Source organism: Eurypyga helias, unplaced genomic scaffold (genome assembly GCF_000690775.1).
Source record: "Eurypyga helias isolate BGI_N326 unplaced genomic scaffold, ASM69077v1 scaffold35698, whole genome shotgun sequence".
In the NCBI taxonomy this organism is placed as follows: Eukaryota; Metazoa; Chordata; class Aves; order Eurypygiformes; family Eurypygidae; genus Eurypyga; species Eurypyga helias.
This window is the reverse complement of record NW_010269451.1, coordinates 1-12,019: the sequence shown is the minus strand read 5'-3', so window position 1 is coordinate 12,019 and position 12,019 is coordinate 1. Positions and strand designations below refer to the sequence as shown.

At 34.8% G+C, this 12,019-nt stretch overlaps 1 protein-coding gene across 1 annotated transcript; it reads left to right on the top strand.

Annotated features, from left to right (window-relative positions):
* Positions 1 to 456: 456 nt before the first annotated feature.
* NUBPL (nucleotide binding protein-like) lies at positions 457 to 8,666 on the top strand (the record flags this gene model as incomplete). The annotated part of the gene is made up of 3 exons (XM_010158116.1): positions 457 to 542; positions 5,888 to 6,008; positions 8,584 to 8,666. Coding segments are annotated over 3 exons (290 nt in total), but the record flags the coding sequence as incomplete, so codon positions are not given.
* Positions 8,667 to 12,019: the final 3,353 nt, after the last annotated feature.

Below are 12,019 nucleotides of genomic sequence, written 5' to 3'. Positions count from 1 at the left end.
AGCAGTTTCAAAAAGCAATGGTCTGATTACAGGCAACTGTGTGTTGATTTTAAGACAAAGCTTATCGTAATATGTAATTATGGCATGGGACAGTTACTGTGTGGATATTCTCAGAGTACCACCTTTGCAACCTGTCAGCATGTGGACCCTGTTACCTTCTATCCATGGTCATACAACAGCTACATCGGTTTTCTTATTTAGAAAATACAAATGTTATCTACATAGGAAAACTTATGATGAACATACCTAAATTATTTCTATCACTCCACTTTGTATCTCAGTAATTTTGCTCACTGCATAATAAAAAAAAACCCTGCCATTGTTTTCTTGCTTAAAATAAAAAGCATATAAATGTGTGACTACTTTGAATTTAGTAGCATATAGTAAATAGTCGAAATATTTAATAGTATAATTAATATTACATATTTTAATGGTAGTTCATGTTTTCTTTTCCAGGAGCTGTGATCATATCCACTCCACAAGATGTGGCTTTATTGGATGCACGCAAAGGAGCCGAAATGTTTAGAAAAGTCCATGTTCCTGTAAGCCTCTACATTAAAAATACTGGTAGATTGTTTTCCCAAAACATTAAAAAAAAAAAAATCCGTATGCTGCAATAAGTGACCAAACCATTCAGGAATCACTTCAATTTTGTAGATTCTTGTTCAAAAAAGAGGATTAGAATCTGTCTTGTATCTGTATCAGGAGCTTGCTTTAACAGTAATGAAAGAATTTTCTCAGGCCAAGGCCATAGTAGTATTTGATTTCTTTTAAAACAGTTTGTTTAATCACCTGGAATGGATCAGACAGAGTGTCTTATGACATAATGTGGGCTTTTCAACTATAGTATCTTACTTATGTGTCCTCTTCAGCACAGTCTGTGTTGGAGCTTAAAATCTAAAATTTCTTCAAATGGGGAAAATCATATATTGGTACATTTTCAGAAGGAAATTGTAAGGTTTTGGGGAGATATGCATGTACCTAATTGTGACTTTGCCATTTGAAGGGCTCTGTGAGTGTCACGACATGTAGAAGGTTGTCGGCATCACCTGTTTTTTCATTAGGTTTATAGCTTGTATGGTAGCATGCTTGTTTAGGAAATCTAAAATCTAAAAATACCCACAAAATTCGTATTAACTGTGAGGAAATATTAAACAGGGTGACATCTTTGACTAGGTATTTTCTCTGTGTGCTTCAAGTTGCTAAGTAACTGATGTTATACTCTAGAGTGTGTTCATGAAGAAATACATGAAACTCTACATTTCAAATGAAAAAAGAGATTTTTCATTTCAAATGTACACATGACGAGAAAATATATGCCAAATTGCTTCCTTATCTTAAACAGCAAAGAGAAAAAGCTGTTTAATGTACTTTAAAAATTACATTTCCTTGCCTACCCTTGTGAAAGTTACTTGTACTCTTTATTAAGAAAGAAAATTTCTTTCATAGCTAATGCTTTGTTAATCTAAAAAATGCAATGGAAACCTTGAAGTGACTACTTTTCCCTTTGTGTTTTAATTTACAAAACAGCTTAACAAAAGAAACACATTGATAAATTCCTTATTGTTAACTGTTCTTAAGCATATTTACACTGAAATGAAAGTATAGTAGCTTTTATCATTTGCTACTAGAAGAACAACACATGTAAAAGAAGTATAACATATGGAATGTTGTTTTGATTTTATGTTTGGGTTTGCTAGAATTATGCAAAATTATTTTCTTAAAGTAAAACTGTGTTGAAGTTAGTACCTTGCTGAATTTTCCTTTAGATTTAATGAGAAATTACCAATATTTTTCTGTTTTGTTCAATGTTCTTTGAAGAGAATAGCCTCTAAGAAAATCATGCATTCTAGGATAGGCTTGACTGCTATTAATTTGAATAGTGGTAGATAAGATACTAAATATGATCTGTTGTTTTTTGTTGGAATTTTCAGATAGCTAAATCAGATTAAAAGTCACAGTGAAGCTGTTGAGCCAGATGTTGAGTTTGAATGCACTTGAACCAGTCATCAGGTCTTACCTTTTTCATGGTGCCACTTCATTTTATTTTAACCTTGATATACATCAGTACAGGTGTGCCATTGACATCAGTGTTAAAACAGCTCCTGCCTATGTATTCCATTTCTAAGTGTCAACTAGATCTGCGGATCTAGAGAAAATTTAGTTACGTTATTTTTGATGGACAGCTTCAAATGTGAGATTTCCATCAGAGGTGGAATCTGTGGGATTGTGCTAAAATTGCATATCCTGATTCTATAATTGACTGATCTTACAAAATCTAATCTTTAAAATGTTTAATCTTTAAAAAAGTGCTTGCAAAGAGTTGGAGAGTCTGTATGTTGCTTAGCTATGAGTCCTTGAATATGCTTGCTTATTTTAATAAACTGGAGTCTCTCCTTTGCACATACAGGCATACATATACCACCATCCCCTCACCGTAACAGCCATTAGTTACCATATGTCTCAAATAACATATGTAATATTAGCACAGTAAACTCACAGTTGTTAACAATATTTGTCTTTTACTGCGTTGAAATTAGAGTAACTGAAGGAACTGGTGAAAAGCTGGCAATGAGAGTCAGTTTTAGAATCCTAGAATGGTTTTGGTAAGAAGGGACCTTAAAGATCATCTAGTTCCAACCCGCCTGCCATGGGCAGAGACACCCTCCTCTAGACCAGGTTGCTCAAAGCCTCATCCAGCCTGGCCTTGAACACTTCCAGGGATGGGGCATCCACAGCTTCTCTGAGCAACTTGTTCCAAGAACAAGTTTGTAGGGTGGTGCTGTCTCCTGTCACAAGTTTCAAGATTGTCACCCATTATGTGAGTTTGGCCATTGTTTTCATGTATACCACAGGCTTGCCCTGGGCAAATATTAAAAAAACCCACAAAACCAAAAACCAACAAAAACCCCCCAAACCCACCCACCAAAAAAACCAAACAATTGAATAACTTTGTGTATTTAGGAAAAAACAGCCTTTTTCACCTGCTGAAATTGACTTCAGTTAAGTGTGATTTATCTTATCAATTATACCCTTGAAAGAAAAAGATAGGTTTTTAGTTAAATCTGCAATTTTTCTGGCAGTTTCCTTCAATTGGAATGTTATGTTGTGGATTACACAGGTTTCAAAAACTTCATATGTAAATTCAGCTATGTATTTCTTCTTGAGATGTAATAAAATTGCTTATTTGGTGGTATACTTACTGGTGTTTCTGTAGCATCCAGAGTATCCAGCCAGGATTGTGGCTTTACTTTGGGAGAGGAAGTTAGAGCCAAAAATTGCTCATTTTAAGACGACAGGTAGGAAGACAGAAAACTTACTGTGCACATTTACTTGAAGCACTAAACTGTCAAGTGACTGACTGATGGTTACATCGAAGGTCGATTGCAGACTGCAGAACTGTATCCCTGATCACTTCAGCCCCCGTGAGATTGGTGTCGGACCTCGGCACCATACGTTCTTAAGTACAGTGAATGACTGAAGTGGTTTTCTCAGGAATTGTCTCCTCATGTAAAGACAGGGCTTTTATGTTCTCATTGTATTTTCTTTAACTTAGAAGGTAGTATATTTGGATTTTGGCATGATTTGTTGTGTAACCAAAAGGTTAATTGAGCATAAGAAATACGTAAATATTCAGAAATGGTGTGTGCGCAGATAATTTATAATGAAAGGTTTTTTCATTTACTTGTATTTCTTGATAGATGTCTCTTCACTGTTTAAAATAATGATTTGACTGAATCAGATTCTGTGCATTATAACTACCCTCTCCTCTGCTGCCATAGGTTAGTTAGCTGCGGTCCATCTCGTCGTACTAGCTTTCATGTCATTACTGAGCTGAGTTTGCAGAGAAATATACAGGGAAAGCTCACTGAGGACTAGAATAGGATTCACACATACTTATGGGTAGCTTGTGCAGACAGTAGCAGCTGCTTTGAAGCTTTTCCAGACCTATTATTTGAACAGGGAAATGAGAGTTATTACTGACTTCATTAGCAAGACTTATTACTTTGTAGATTTAAAAGCTCTGAAGATGAGAGTGAACACTCTTCCTTCTGTAAATATATCTGCAGAAATAATGCATGTTAAAAATACACTTCAGCACTAAAGATTCTATGTTAAACTGGTTGTTTATAATCGGCAACTTGATATTAAAAAAAATCTTCATAATCCATAATAATAATTTATATATTAAACAGTCAAAAATTACATGACTTCAATCAAAATTACACAGTCAAAATTACATTACTTCAATTTATGGAGAGCAGGATGAATGCCTGCTCGGAGGTCATCACTAGGAGGCTGTGGCTGTAGAGAGCCCTTTTTGCCATCCTGCACCTTGTACCCTTGGACGTGTAGTATTTCATGTCTCTCCTATTTTAAGAACTGGATGAGAAAATTACCTGTAATAATGTGCCACTACGCAAAAACTTGTTCCTCTTGTTTGTCTGGCAGTCCCTGAGAGATATTAGAAAATGCAGCAAGTTTGTGGTGTTAAATTGAAAGCGGGTAATTTTTTTTTTCTTTGCTTTGTTGTTACTGTTTCTTAAAATGTTCCTTGCTTTAAACCCTCTGAAGGTTTTAAAGGACTAAAGGAAGACTTCTTATAAAATAGTGTGTAACACGTTATGGTGGTGTAGAAAAAACAAGTGATCATCTTTAGATTGTTTTTATCTTAGATATAATGAAATTTTTATTAAGATATTGTAAATAAGTACTTTTCTATTTTCAGTTTTGATGCCAGAAGTTGTACATTGACTATTAATTAAATAATTTAATATTTTTTGGTTGCATTGAACACTCATATATCCTTTTAGATATGCTTTGTTAGCCCAGTGGATAGGTTACTCCTCTAATAACTAGGCCAGCTTGTTCAAACACAAAACTTAGAATAGTCAGGGAAATTTTAGAGTATAAAATGCTGCAAAGAAGGTGTTTTACTTTAAAATATATATTAATATTTTTAAAACTTGGCTATAGTATGTGTGACATTAGATAGCATAAATCTTAAAGTGAAATATTGTAACATGGAGTCGCTTAAAGCAAGTCTTCTGTTGTTAGCAGATGGGTAGAAGCTTTCACCCTGTAATGTTTGAATGCCGTTTTCATCACTTTTCAGAAATTCTGCTCTGCCTCAATGAACAGTTTTGTTTAGTAGGTGAATAAAAAGAGATCAGTGCTATCATTAGCATTATTGTACATTATGAAAGAAGATTATTGTGTGCATGATTTGGCAAATTTCATTTGACATATTTTGTAAGGATGATGTTGAACACCTGGCATCAACAGAAAGGTACCCAATATGTGTGTATTAGCTTTTTATGCTGTGTTTTTTGCAACTTAATTATTTCTTCTGCTTGATATTTAAAATGTGTTTCTGCTCTTCAGAAGAACAGCAAATCTGGTTCTTTTTGAAAACATTTACCTACAGCATAACTTATAAAAATATCTTAAAAACCTGTGTGATTGTATCATTTCTTGTAAAAGTATGTTTTTATTTTTCGTTTCCTGAAACTGCAAATTACAAATTTGTAAAATACAACACGACAATTCTTCCAGTATTCAGAGTTCAAAAATTAAATACTGGCAGGGAGGCTTGTGGAAAGATAGGCCTGTAAAAGAGGTACTTCGTACTTTTGTAACTTTCTGTTACCTTTGAGAGGTATAAATGTGAAAAACTTGAAGTAATGCACAGATGATAGTGCAACTGAGATGACTAGTAAGAGTTGACAGTGATGTTAATGAGTCTGATATTACTGCTACTGCCTATTATAAATGAATACTCTGTCAATTCTTTGTTGCTAATCTCTTCTTTATTGTCAGACATGAATAATGAAAATACTGATGATTGAATCCCAGGTTTGAGTGTTCCTTTCTTTTACTTTAACAGGTTTTAGGACTGGTTCAAAATATGAGTGTTTTCCAGTGTCCCAAATGTAAGCATGAGACACACATTTTCGGAGCTGATGGTGTAAAGGATCTAGCGAAAACCCTGGGATTGGATACTTTAGGTAAGATGCAGAGGTAGGGTTTGGTGGTGGGTTTGGTTTTTTTTAAATTTAATGGCATGTGTGAGGTAAGCATTAACTGAAGTACCAAATTGCATAATCTTAGATTACTCTATATTCAGGCAGTGTCCAAATACAATAGAACTAATAACTGCAGTAGTTGAACATCACGCTGTTTGTAGGCTGTGTTCTTTATCAGCATCATTCTTGTAATTGGGATGTGGACTGGATGTGGAAATTTTTGAATTGCATCTGAAATATATTTTGATTTATAAACAATATAGCACATGATTTGATATTGATGTGCTATATTACCTGAAATTCATTATTTTATTGATCATACAACATCTTTTACAAATATCCAACAATTCTATTTGGTCTTGTAAAACAGCCCTAACGCTGTCCATTAATCTCAATTTAAGTTTTCTCATTTATGAGTTATATTAAAATAAATATGGTAATTTGAAATGCAGTCCTTTAAAGCAATTGTTTTTATGCCGGTATGAAGATATCTTGACTTTTGTATGGAAGCAAGCAGACTGTAATGTTTATAGTTGTGTTGTTTCAGAAGAAAATTTATCTTTATTGAAAAAAAATTAGCCATGATTAAACAATCTGGCATGCTTATAACATAAACAGTTATCTTTAAAAAATACATGGCTCGTTTAAAAAGGCATATTTCAACCTGTGCTGTCAGGAAAAATAAAAAAGAAAAAAACAGAATATAACACAGCATAATTAAGGTGGTAAATGGGATAATTGCATGTGCTAATGATGTGTTTCCATGTATTGCTATAATTATCTCAATGATTTTCCATAGCTAGTTCATTAAAAAGAACCAGGAAGCTCACTTAGAGAGATCAACACAGAAACATTAAGATCTGACATAAACTTAAAATAGGAAGGCCACACATAATTAAAGACATGCTTTTGGGCTATCTTTTAGTTTTCTGAATATATGATGAGTTGTGATCAGAACTCAAGGGGACTTATTCAGCCCTGGGTTATGTGGATGGATGCAAATCGTGTGCAAGCAGTTGAATCAAACGTATTTAAATAAACAGGCACAAACGATGTGCTGTGCCGTTGGTCCCATAGATGTTTTTTGTTATTCCCTAAGAGGGCAGAACTGGTTGTGATTGTATTTAATTAGGAGTGATGTGAAAGATTTACAGGTTTAGCAGGCAATGGATGAGATGTATGAAGAAAAGCAGGGTGAAGTTTACCTTCAAACTGTCAATGAAAGACCAGACTAAGATTAAGAATAATACCCCAAGGGTTAAATTTAGAAGTACAGAACTTGATCTGATTAGTATGCTCCTTCTTCTAGGGATGACCTTTATGTAATAATACCATATGGTATTATAACAATTAGATTAAAAAAAAACTTTCAAAGGACACCATATATATATATATATTTTTAATAAATAAATGAGCAGACTTTTATGCCTCAATAAATTTATTCATGATCAAAACAAATAAGAATTAAATTTGAAGGAAATGCACTGTAATCATCATAAATAACAAATGAAAGTTCTTCACAGATTCAACTCAGTAATCATGGAGTGTTTTAAGGGTCCTTTTGTGTTTGCTATTTGTTTAGGTTTTTTGTTTGTATTCCTGCTTGCTTTTGGTTCTGGTTTTTTTTTTTTTTTAATCTCTTAAACTGTGTCAGTTTTCATAGAGTTTGTTTTAATGTTTCTTTTTCTGACTACATTGAACTTCAAAAATTTACACAGGCCTTGTTTTGGGTTATGTTGCTGAAGTATGTGAATTAAAGGGAAACAGTTTCTAAGACCAGTCAAGATTGAACTGAGGTAGGCTGTTCTGTCTACAGGCATCCATGATGTACAATATAGCTGTCTTCTATTAAAAGAACTTCATGATTATCTGTGTAGCAATGAACTAAACATGGGAACTTCAAGTTTTCTTTAGTGCTAAAAAACTATTTCAGAATGAAATAAGGCTGCTAATTGTTTCTCTTTTAGAGTGTTCCTTTCCTCTCTGACAGTTCCCTGCTTGTTATAAAAGCAGCATATAAAGATTCTATTGGAAAGAAGAGTGAATAGTTGTCTACCTTTTACTTGTATCCAAGGCCTAATAAGGACAATAACAAATGCTATTATTTGGAAATTAACTATTCAAAGAAGTCTTTGAACAGTGATTAAAATCTTAAAACAGCACTGAAAAGAATATACTATGAGGAGATAGGCCGAACACGATGAGCATTTGCCTAACACTCTTTAATGTACGCAAAATAATTTATATCTCAGCCTGTGTTTGTTTTTCTGTGTATTTGAGGCAAAAAAGCAATCTGCTTTCTCTAATAAATGACTACAAAGCATTGTCCTTCCTATTCAGAGAATGAAAAATCTAGGTTATGTTTGGCACTAATTATGGATGTACAAAAACTGTACTGCAGCCAGTTTTCGTTTTAAATGCTAACTTTTTGATATTAAGTAATTCAAAGAATATACCAAACTGGAATTTCGTTTCAAGTTGCTTTGAGGCTATTTTAATGAAAGATTTAAGAGAGATTATGTCTTCACATATTTTTGTCTTGGTATTTTTGATACAGGAGACATTCCACTGCATGTTAATATACGGGAGACGTGTGATTCCGGAGAGCCTGTTGTGATCTCACAGCCTCAAAGTGATGCCGTAAGTTTGGTGCATTGCACTTAAAACAACTAAAAGCCCTCCTCTAAAAGTGAACAGAGAGTGCTGCTTGTTATTTCTGTTTGTAAAGAAATGTGTATCTGAGTGTAACCTAGGGGAATAAAGTAAAAGAGCATAGTATCATCAAGTAACTCAGGCCCTTCATTTTGGAATGCTGGTCATCTGTTCTGCTTTTGTGAGTTTGGTTTTGTTTAATTAGTCTGAATCGTTCAGAATAGTGAAGATTTGATCTGGGTTCTGGCATGCCAAGAAGGTCAGTGTCAAGCGTCATGAGACCTTGCAGCTGATGTAGGTCCTCTAAAACTGTCAGCTTTGGTAGTTGAGCCTGGAAACTGTCAAAGGGTCCTATCAAAAGATGTTTGGAACAGAAGCTGTGTACTGTCAGTACCTGGGTTGTTTTCAGCGGGAAGTGGAGCAATTTGCACACACAAGGAAATGGATTTTTCTGTGCCTTTACCATAACACTTTACTGCCAAAGGAAAACATGACTTGTTGAGGTGATGGGAGTCAAATATGCAAGTCTGTAAAGAAAAGCAGTTGCACATATTCTCATTCTTCATTAACACTGATAAAATAAGACTTTCCTGGCTAGTATTTTCTCTTGTGCCTCTGCTGGAGTTTGTCTGCCAGGCTCTGTAGGGCGCAGGGTGTTATCTGCCACATTGCGTTTGCACAGTATATGGCATGATACGGCCTCACTCTTGACTGCTGCTTACATGTTACCATTAAAAAAGTGATTAATGCTGATAATAAATAATAGAATCAGTTAGAGATAAGGTAGAAAGTACAAATAAGGTAACTGTTCTAACATCATGATTGCTAGGCAGATGCTGTAATATCTTTTTCCTTCCCACTCTTTTAAAACTTAAAAAAAAAAAAAAAAAGGATAATTCACTGTTCTTAACATACCTGTTGGGATTTTGGAGGAACAGTGACAGTCCTAAAATTGTCATACATCTTTTTTTTTGAAGCAGCAGCACTATGGCGTGTTGATTTATAATTGAATGCAATATTTTTGCTAGGCATGGGCAAGGCCTGTGCTGTTCCTCTGTGGAATAATGTAGTGATTCTGAGACTAGATTCTTGTGAAAAAGAGTCATTATAGTCAACAGGGTAGTTTCTATCAGGGAAGTTTGATCAGCAGTGTGAAGGTTTGAATAGATGCATGGCTTAGGTCAAAGTTGAAGCAAAACAGCTGAGCAAACCAAGATGGAAGGCTCACAGCTCATCCTTGGACTATGTTCTTGGTAACAAAAGGAGGGGTTATAAGCACCATTTGTGACAATTAAGTTAAATATAAAGAGGAATAAAGGTTGACAAATGTGTGTGACTCTGGGAGAAATTTTTTATATTCTTCTCTGCCATTGTGTCTCAGAGATAATCATTCTTCTTAGAGAATGAGGCTTTTTTAGATGTCACTAATCTCTACAGAATGAAAAATAATTTCCTTTTACCCCTGGTTGCTTCTCATTTTAAAGACACAGAAAATTATTGTTGTTCTCTTATATTTTAAAAGAAAAATTAAAATCTAAGCACATGACTGATGGTGAGAGAGGCCATATAAAGTCAGATTCTAATCTTTAATATATGACACCCATCACCGTGTTTCTCACATAAACTATAATTGTGGCTATTCATGCATGAACTATCACAATTTTTCACATAGAGTACAGTGTGCACAGAGCTGCTGAAATTACCTCTGCTCTTGTCCCTTAAATTTATAGAGTTTTTTAATACAAAATTGTATGCTGTTGTTGTTAGAACACACTTAAAAATCAAATACAGAATCACAGAACTGAAATACTACCTAGCCGATTCGAACAGTGGGGAATAAGGATGGTGATTTGACTTCTCAGAAACCCAGCTTGCTCTCAAACTTTCTAAACGCTGTCAGGATTGGAATAAAGGGTGCTTATAAAATATGTTAGCTAATACTTTTTTTTCTTACACACTTCCCATGGGGTTCAATTTGCCTTGCTGATATATAAACTTGTAGCTCTCACTCTACAATGGAAGTTTAAAATGTGTAAGCAAACTTGTCTAAGTTTGTTATATTAAAACTTAAATGTAGTTGGTGGAAAAAGGAAGCCTCTTTCTCACACTGGCAAGGAATTTGCTAACAGCCAAAACAATCCTTTCAGAAAAAAGAAACTTACTTGTAGAAATGTGCATGTGTGAACTTAGAATGTTCTTCCTCAAGGAGGGCACAGAATACCTAAGTCTTGTCTGCTTATGGAAAGAGCTGACTATATAGCTAAAGGCTGTGAGAGTTTAATGGCCAGAGTTCTCTTCTGGTGAAGCTTGAGACAGTCCCCAAGGAGAAATAAACACTGCTGGTAAAATGATTTAGCTTTTGGTATAACATTGTGTACATTAGTGTTTCTGTCAACTAGTTGTTTCAATTGTGGCTTTTTTTAACACTCTTCATTGGCAAACTTTTATGTGCTGTACAGATGGAGTATTGCTGTACTCACATGTTAGCCTAAGTAGCAGGGCCTAGTCTAACAGAAAGAGAGCAAACAGACTGCAGCAATTGGGAGTGATCTAAGATACTCTACAAGAAGCTAATAATTTCTTAGTTTAATCAACAGTGAGGACTTACCAGACCCTTCTGGAGATAATTGAGAATGTTGGGAGCATTTTTGTCCTTCATCAAGTTGTGGGGCTAAATTGGCTGACTAGGGCTTTGGTTTTTTGCTCACCCAAATGTATCAGAGTCTTTAGACAACAAAGGCTAGTAAAAGAAAATCAGGAACGCTGATAAAATGGTGGAATAGGGAAAACAGTGGGGAAAATGGTAGAAGAGGGAAAACTAATGAGGAATCACTGAAACCAGGTGATCATAGAATCACAGAATTGTGTATATGATGAGGATGGTTCCCTTTGCAATGCTAATGAGAAATGGCCTGTTTTCAAATCATCTGGGCACTCAGGCAATTAATCCACTGAAATTACTATCTGATATCTTCCTTTTCAGCTGACACCTTAATACCTTTAAAAGGAAAAAAAAACAGAGGGCATTCTGTGGAGATCATGATCTTAATGAGACACCTAATCACCTTAAATATGGGAGATACTCCTGTGGAAAAAAAAATAGCCAAAACTAGAAAAGAATAATATACACTGAATGGAAGAGACACTAACCCAGGTTCTCACCCCAGATCCTGGGACCTGCAGAGAAAATGACATTATAGCTACTCGTCTGAACATCCCCAGGATTTTTCCAAATGACGAGGTGTCGACAAAATTGACATCAGCTTTTCACATTAGAATACAAGATTAAATGTGCTATTAAAAATGGGGACTGATGCCTATAATCATAGAATCATAGAATC